Here is a 9,096-nt window from a genome sequence, read left to right on the forward strand (position 1 = left end):
GCTAAATGAGTGAATGTCAATGTTGGCCAATGTTGTTTGGGTACCAAAATATCTTCTTTTGTGAGGGTGAATACAAATTGGGTGAAAAAAGTGGGTGAAATGTTTGCTGTAAGCTAGTTAGAATGTCTTGGAGGGTCACTTGCATACCAGTACACTAAAACCAACTTGTGCCTCTGGTGTTACCACGAAGCAGAAAAACTAAGACTAAGGCACAGCAAGACAAGAGTTAAGAGTCGAACTCTAAAGAGAGAGACACAGAATAGCCTGCAGTCTTTCTGCAGAGAAGGAAAGAAGCGTGCGTGTGTGTGAGAGAGTTAGAGTGAAGGCAAGAGAATACGAGACAGACAGAAAGAGAAAAGATAATGAGTTAAGCCAGTGAACCATAAGCCACTACACACACACACTCCATGTGAGCTTCGTGTTAACACACACACACACACACACACACACAGCAGCTCAATCTAATGCAATGCAGAAACTACTGCAAGAATAACGAGTTGCATGAGTTACATAAGCCAGCATCTCTTCACAGCAGATAAGGACCTGCTTGCAACACACACGCATTTGTGTGTTCAACCGCTTTTCACACTGAGAAAGAAGGTCGGTTAATTAATAAACCCCGGGATGGTTGGAAATAAGAAAATCCATATTCCACCTGAGGTTTTTAATGACGAGATCTCGGCGAGGGCCCTGCTAGCATTTCATTAGCCGCGTCTCCGCTTACAGGTTGAAAGAGGAGAGAGCGCGAGCAAGGAGGAGTGCAGAAGAGTGATACAGGGAATTAAAGAATAAGGGTGCATCCCTAGAGACAGACAGCCAGCAGAAGATGAAAGAACGTGGCAGAGTAGGAGAAAGGGGAGGGGTGGAGGAACAAGGAACGAGCTAGGGAGGATGTTCACATAGATAGATAGATAAGCAACAAACATCATCTACTAGTGAATAGGTCTATGGAATAAAAGCTAAAAGCAAGGCAGTTAGTCCCTGGGCTCTGGGTCTTTTAGCACTTGGCCTATTGCCTTGCAAGACCAATTCTAACTAGACCGATCCACCACTATTGTTCACCCGTAATTGGAGCTTCCAGCTCAGGACAAGCTCGTTGTTCTTCAGGCTGGAAGTCCGGCTGCCTTCCATTAAGCTTTTAATAAGTGAATGGGGAAAGAGGGATTCTGTCACACCATCGGGAATGAGAAAAAGAAAGGCCTGGTGCCCCCACATCCACTCCCATCTATTTGTTTTGTTTCCTTAAGCAGTCACGACAAAGCTAAGTGGCTACAAAGGCAACATCTATAATGGCACGGATCTATTCATCATGTACATGCACCATATCTTTTTTTGTGATAAACACATTGCAGGCGAGACAGTGAAGAAAGAGAGATGTTTTAATGCATCTCTTTCATTATGGATAAAGGCCATTGTGGTCTGGGTAATATTTTTCGAGGCAACATCAAGGCTGTGCCCAGGAACAAAACATCTTGCACATTCAGTACTGTGTGAGTGTTTGATGTAGGTCGTAATGCTTCTTACAAACTAGTTTTCCCTGGGGATTGAAGGTAAACTTGTTTTCACATCTCCCTGAATTGAAGACTTCTCACTCTTCAAACCTGATCCTTGTTCATTTTCACGTTATGGTGTACTGGAACTACAGCTACCTAAAGGTTTATAGCAATAAACATTTGAATAAATATAAAAATGCATTAACAAAAGTAGACATTTTTCTTTTCTATAAAATGATGTATTTACGTCACACATCCAGAGCACATGACTTTCCCAAGCATCTTCATATAAATAATATAATTATTATCATTTTATTTTGTCTGAGTTTTTATTATTTTAGAATTATTTTTATATTGTCATGTTAATTGTAGTTTAATCTTAAGGATATTTTAAAGGGTGACTAATAATAATGATTTATGTTTGCTCCTCTCTGGGAAGAACAGCGACAATATACTAGATTTATATAATCTTACTTATTTTTTCTATAGACACCCCCATATTGAAAATCGAATCCCATTCAATGCATGCACATTCACAGACTTCCTATTAATAACTGTAGCTCAAACAATTTGGAAAACTATTCCCGTTTCAATATAATTGTAGTTTTTTCTGAGCTTTGAGCCATCAGCAAGTTCATCATGACCTTTGACCTGAAAAGAAGCAATTTCAGAAGGCAGCACATTTGAGCCATCCTTCCTTCAGAGTTTGTTTAAAAAAGTCAGAGCCATGAAACATTTCATTATCTTTCACCTCTTTGCCTTATCCTGCATGTAAACACACGAACAAACACAGTCTATACAACTACATCCCAGCATCCCACCCAGTTCACCACATCCTCCCAGACCCGGCCCCCAATGCTCCCCTGTGTCTGACAGGGACCGCATGAATGCCAAGTGGGCTGTGAGACGGTAAACGAGCTGTTTTAGTCAGTGGTCCGTGATGTCAACCGCCACATGCCAACATCGTTTACACAACTTCAAAAAGACATGCGACCGCATCCCGCCGTAAGTAACTGAAATATAAATCATAAAGATGATCAAAACAAAAACAAAGAGTTTACCACCCTTCATTCAGCAATTAGCATACTGGGAAAAGGTACACACACCTGGTATCTGTCCGGGAGTGGATAAATATACCGTACCCCCTTGCCCTCACCACAAACAAATCAGGAAACCCTGTGTTTATGAGTTGAATTGAGACTGGCAGCAAACGGTAGCCGGGCAGAAACAGTGATAAACACAAAAAGAGAAGGAATAAAACAGAATGAATGGGACAGAATGATAATAAATGCATTCACATGAACAGATTGATGGAGGTGTCAGTTTGGTAATGTGGTCTGTCCCTCCCAAAAAACTACCGTAAACATACTGTATACCACCAGAAAATTGATAGGCAGTGTCATAACATGTCTCAATAAATTATATCTGTACTCAGCGGACAGATACAGCTTTTAATTCAAAACACTCCGTACAGACAAACACCCACACTGAGGAAACTATTATGAGCTAATTGTCATAGCGGCATTCGTATTGATCGTGTCCTTAAACAAGTAACTGTGAGTGCTAATTACGGCTGTTTATTTTCACCGAGTGAAATTGTGACCGTTTGTCTCCATTGTGATGCATCTGTCAGACAATTTCATTAATTTGTTCCAAGAGCATTTCATCTATAATTGAAGTTTGTTCTGGTGGTTCTCATTGCTGTGACTGTAGAAATAAATCCGGCAATATAACAATTATTTTTAGTCAGTATGTCGTCCATACAATGTCTGCGTGCTACTTCAGGGGTTCCCAAATTTCCATTTTAGGATCCACCTAGACAAGTATCCATCTCAAGACCCCCCAAAATATTTTAAAATGGAAATATGGGGGAAATACACAATAAAATAACCTTAATACATTATGAAAACCTTTGTCATTGCTAGTCATTTATTGGACAAAACCTTTTTGGTGTCAATCACACCACAAGCAAGTGTCTGTGCGACCCACCTCATTCCACTGGGTGACCCAGAAATATATTGATGTGACAAAATACAGCCACGGAAAAGTTAATAGACTATTTCAAAACTATTTTCAGTTTTTCTGACTTGACTATTTATAGGTATGCGTTTTGGTAAAATTATCATATTTGTTTCATTCTGTGAACTTCCAACAACATTTCTTCCAAATTTCAAATAAAAATGTTTCTATTTACATTAATTTGCAGAAAATAAAAAACTGGAGAACTGGTGAAAATAACACCAGACCTCAAATACTGCAAAGAAAACAAGTTCAGGTTTACTTTTAAGCCATGTAACATTCATATATGTACATTACTTAAACAAAATTTTTTTTGTGTGTGTCTTGTCATGCTGTCAGTCTTTCGCATTGATGTTGGATGACACAGGACTGGACCACAATACATCTAGAAATACTAATTGAATTAAAATTTGTTATGGTCTCTAAATTTGTTCGTGGCTGTATATTGATGACTCATCTTGCACATTGCAGATTGCTATTCAATCAAAGACTCCCTAGAATCTTCAGTCTAATTACTGGCAGATAGAAAATGGGTGATGTAACTACAGCCTGTTTTGATATCCTTGTGGTTTTCTATCCAAACCTCCAGCAAATATATTATATTAATGTTGCATCTCTGTAAATGTTTAAAGTGATAGTTGAAAATGTCATTGAATTCCTGTATAAATTACTTTGTTCTGATGAACAGAGAGAAAGATATTTGGAAGAATGTTAGCAATTTTCAAATCATTGACTGCCATAGTAGGACCAATTAAATGGTAGTCAAAGGTGCCCCAGAACTGTTTGTTTTCCTAAATTCTTCAAAATATCTCCCAACAGAAGAAAAAAGATGCAATTTATTTTCCTACTATGATTGTGGAAGATGTCACGGAACTGAAAATGGCTAACATTCTAACAAATATCTTTCTTTGTGTTTAACAGAACAAATAAATGTATATAGGTTTGAAACAACCCTAGGGTGAGTAAATGATGACAAAATGTTCATTGTTGAGTGACTAGCTCTTTGAAATTGAGCAAACGTTATTTGGGCTCACCTGCAGTCTCTGTTGAACTGAATTTTTGGAGAGGGAGCTTCTGTGTTCTATTTCACCATTTTACTTAAAATATAGATTCAGTCCAGATTTATCGATAACAGTCCTTGGAGCTTGTACCCCGCAGGCGAAAAGGCCTCCTGATATTTTCCCAATTGATCTATTGCAGTTTTTATTCCGGCCTGTTTTCTCATCGTCAATTATTCATTGGCGTTCTTCTTAGAACTCAAGGCTTTTCATTTTAAAGTGGATGGTATCCATTGCTCTCATTACTCTTGACTTTGTTTGTGTGTCTATCACCAGCGCACAGACACCCAGGGCACTTTTTAATTGGTAAATACGACTTAAAAGCTTCAGCGTTTGTGACAATTATTCATTGCTAGACGTTTTTGAAAGTTAATGTTCCAAAACACATAATGGATGATAGATGCTTTAAATCTGGATGACGGTTGTTACAGCTGTTTAAATCTCCATCCACATTAGCTAATGAGTGCTATTAGTTAGATTTTTTCCTTCCTTGATCAAAATGTTTTGTAGAGAAATGAAAAAGAAACCTCAAGGTAATTTCATTTTATTTGTTATGAATGTTCACACTGTTTTTCTTTTCTGTGTGTGATTAGGTCCTCAGCAGGAGAGTTTCATCGAGGAACCAGATGGCTTGGTGTCTGTAAACCTTCTGGTGGTTTCGGCAGTTTCCGCGTTTTCCACCGGGGCGGCGCTGTCGGGTCTGATGGTGTGTTGGTTAATGAGCCTCAAGCACAGGCAGCGATCCAGGGGAGGCGGAGCTGGCTTGGGGAGTCGACGCAAGAGTGACAAAGAGCAGAGCATGCTGGGACACGGCCGGAGTGGTTCTGTGATAAGCGTGACACGAATCAGTGGCGATCGACCTCGCTCTCAAGTGGAAAATATGTTCACCAATGGCTGGCCGAAGTCTGGAGACATGGACCCTGGACTTCCTACACCCGAGCAGACACCACTACAGCAAAAACGTCCTACTCCGAACGTTCACCTCACAGACTGCGATTGGGACCAGACCCATACGTTCCTCACACAGACCGGGACGCCCTGTCCCGCTAACTCTGCAGTCATATACCTGAGTTCGAAATATCTACAGGGTGGGCGGCAAGAGGGATCAGGTGACATGCCCCCTCATTCTGAGCGCCAGCGTTATCTCATCCTCTCCCACCCGCCCAGTCAGAGGGATCAGGGTGGGCGAGTGTCCGCCCCGACAACCCGCAACTCGGCGGGTGAGTACAACTATCCAGCGACCCCTCAGGACTCCCCCGATCGTAGGAGGGTTGTGTCGGCTCCGACCACGCAGATGGACTATGGCGAACCATTGCGTTGGTCCCGCGACGGGTTAAATTTTAATAGCAACAACGCAACTCCCTCCAACCACCACCCTTATCCAATTCAGCCCCGCACTAATGCTGCGTTAGTGCGACCGGCCCACCATACCCAACGGGGTCTCGTAAGTGAACGTAACCCTAACGGACAGTGAGTCTGGGCTTATTCACGGCCTTCAGAATTGAATCACCCCCCAAGACAGACTCAGATTAGACTCTCCTTTGGTAATTCTGCCCTACCTGTCCTTACTCACTGCCATCCAGTGTCTCTATAATCCCCTATGAGTGGCTGAGCTCTGAAGATGTGACAAATCGGCCAGCTATTACATGAGTGAGAGAAAACAAGAGTGTTAATGGTTGATGGTGTTGAAGCTGTGTTCCTCAAGGCTGCTCACCCAGCTTGTGGCACAACGCTACTTAGCGCGTTAGCGGCTTCTATCACGCCCTGTCCAATCAAATTGAAGGATTGCTTAGGCGATGGGAGATTAAATGCAACATAATCATATTCTCGCAAATGGCTACGTGGACTGTTCACAAAACAGATGCAGTCACGGATTGTCTTTCTGTGTAACCTCACGCCCTGTGAACCATTCAATGGATGTGATCCGCTGTGAAAAACAGGCAACCTTACTGTATGTCCTGGGGCAATTATAGACACGCTCAATCTTCCTTGTGTGTGTTTTCGAGCAAACGCCAAAACTGGGTGTGTAGCCAGAAAGATTTGTGTTAATGTGAACACAAACAGCCACACGGATGACCCTGACACTGGAGTTTCATAAATGATTCTGATGTCAAGTGACTGATTTCCCCGTCCCCTAACCCTGTATTAAGTGTCAGGAAGCAATCAAGACAACTGCCATGTTACTTTATCTAAAGACCTGTGTGCTGTTATTCAGATGTGAATGGGTGAAGAACAGCGTTAGCCAAAAGTCATGGATGAATCAGGCCATGCTTTGCGGACACCAGCCCTAACAGCACAGAGCAGAGAAGCACTGTGGAAAATACTTTTATTGTGTACAGGAAAATATGTTTGGGTGGACCCATTTATTTTGGTTTTATATATTATATTATATATCGTTTCCAAAACTAAGAAGGTTTTTGGTGTGTTTTGTTTTGTTTTATACATACACTTACAAGAGAAGTAGACTGGAGCAAAGCATACAGTATAAAAGCATATGAATCTCTCTCTCTCTCTCTCTCTCTCTCTCTCTCTCTCTCTCTCAATATATACTGTACCAGTCAAACGTTTCTGAAATGTTTCTAATGATCTTAGAAATCTTTCAATCTCAAGGTATGCTTTTGTAGACAAAAATATAATTGTGCCAACATATCGTTTTTTTCATTAGAAATCAAAAGTTTAATTTAAAAAAAATTGAATGAATGATTAAGACCAAATAATGATTAAAAATCAGCCAGTAAGAGAGCTGAATATAACATAGTTTTTGATTTATTTTAGATGCTTTGCTTTTAGTAACAGAGTAATTCTTACAGTTACAATTGTCATACTGTCATAGTTTAAACAAATTTACTTTTATTCTTAACTTTTTAATATACATACACGTAAAGTGAAGTTGATTAGAGCGAAGCGCGAAAACACTTTCCCTCTCTCGCTTGATTTCCCTCTCTCAGCAGTCCATTGACTAGAATGTGAGCATGGTTGTCCGGGCCGAGTCGGACCGCTAGGGAGCTGCATTCAGAGTGTATCTGCGACACTGAGGACTCTTTGTCCAGTCCAGCCAGAGGAGACCATCCCAACAACAAATAGCCGTTAAGAGTCGTGGCCTCAGCCTAGGAGAATGTCAATGAGATGCCAGACAGATCGGGCCCCTCCGGGTCCCCATTCACTGCCGGCCCTCAAAAACCACACAGAATCACCGGGCAGATGAGTACAATGTTACATTTAGATGGAGAGTAAAAAAATCAAACCCACAGAGCTGCCCGTGGCCCGGTGCCCACTTCAACCATTGTTCACTTTCCTCTGGCCCTCTTTGGATTGGTGTTTGTTTGTTTCGGGGTTGTAAACCCCACGGGAGGCATGAAAGAACTGTGAACTATCTGATTCATTCACCTCTCAGTGAACGACGTTATATCCTTTTTCTATCCGAGGGCTGCCCATAATTTACCTAGCGTTACACCAGTGGCTCCACTAGAGGGCAGTCATGTATGTTGAAAAAGCTGGTTGTGGCGCTTGATGCCTGAGAGGATTTTGACATGTCAGCACCTAAAGCTCGGTAACAAAAATGTTAAATTCCAGCATGAAGGATACGTCTCTGTTTGAAAACATGCACCAAACGAAAAGTCCGCTGTGGTGTTGATAAGAGAGCTTGTTGTTATTTTAATACAAATGGATGAAAGCGCTGAATCGGAAGAATATGGAGATTAATGAAGTGTAGAATTTATAGGTTTAAGTGCCAATGCATGAGTGACGTCTAAGCTTTACACGTTCAACAATGTTCACACTGTTGTTTATTTCAACATTCGTCCACTGTTCTCTTTCCCTGCAGTCTAAAAGCTTGCAACACTCAAATCCATAGATGGATCTTTAAGGCCCACTACCTGGTAAAAAGAAATCTGTCCGCCCATGCATGCTTGTGCCCATCTCGAGGGCTTTCTCACTCCACTGCACCATTAGGCGGAACATGCATGATTACACTAAGTCTTGGCCTAATAAGAGCTAGAGAAGATCATGAGAGATGTGGACGTGCAGAAACAAAGTCACCCACTTGCTTACAGTTCTTTAAAGCCTGATTTTAGAAGGCAATTACATTAGATGTGGGCAGTAACACCCCAGGCAAAAAACGAAAGCATCAGACATGCAGCGCATCAAAGTCTTTTTTTTATTAAGATATGACAGCATCGCTTATTGTATTATTTCCCAGGAACAATCTTGAACCCCACAAACAAACACCAAGGCAAAGTGGTTTAAAGTGTGTGAATCTCTGAGCAACCAAAAAAGTAAAAAAAGGGGGAAAGAAGGTCGTGAAATGGAGTTCATTTGCACTCCAGCTCTATAAAATGTGTTCCCCGGGAAAAGAAAATAAGACGTGTTGCACTGTTTTCCTGCGTCGTCATTCTCATAAATAGAGCTGGTCGTAAAACCTCTGCTTTCGTTTCGTTTGGACAGAATATATCTTGCGTGTTTCATAAATCTCCATCTTCCAATTAAAATGCTGTCTGTGAACGGTGATGACATGTGCTGCAGGCACT

The 9,096-nt window shown here is 41.3% G+C and overlaps 1 protein-coding gene across 1 annotated transcript in view; it reads left to right on the forward strand.

Moving 5' to 3' along the window:
- The window catches only part of sema6bb (sema domain, transmembrane domain (TM), and cytoplasmic domain, (semaphorin) 6Bb), a 91,791-nt gene extending 84,820 nt beyond the window's left edge, over positions 1-6,971 (forward strand). The window contains exon 17 of the mRNA XM_079466898.1: positions 5,164-6,971. Coding sequence (XP_079323024.1) covers positions 5,164-6,044 — 881 coding nt within the window. The 3' untranslated portion in view covers positions 6,045-6,971. The remainder of the gene's footprint in view (positions 1-5,163) is intronic.
- Positions 6,972-9,096: the final 2,125 nt, after the last annotated feature.

Source organism: Barbatula barbatula, assembly GCF_947034865.1.
Source record: "Barbatula barbatula genome assembly, chromosome: 11".
Classification (NCBI taxonomy): Eukaryota; Metazoa; Chordata; class Actinopteri; order Cypriniformes; family Nemacheilidae; genus Barbatula; species Barbatula barbatula.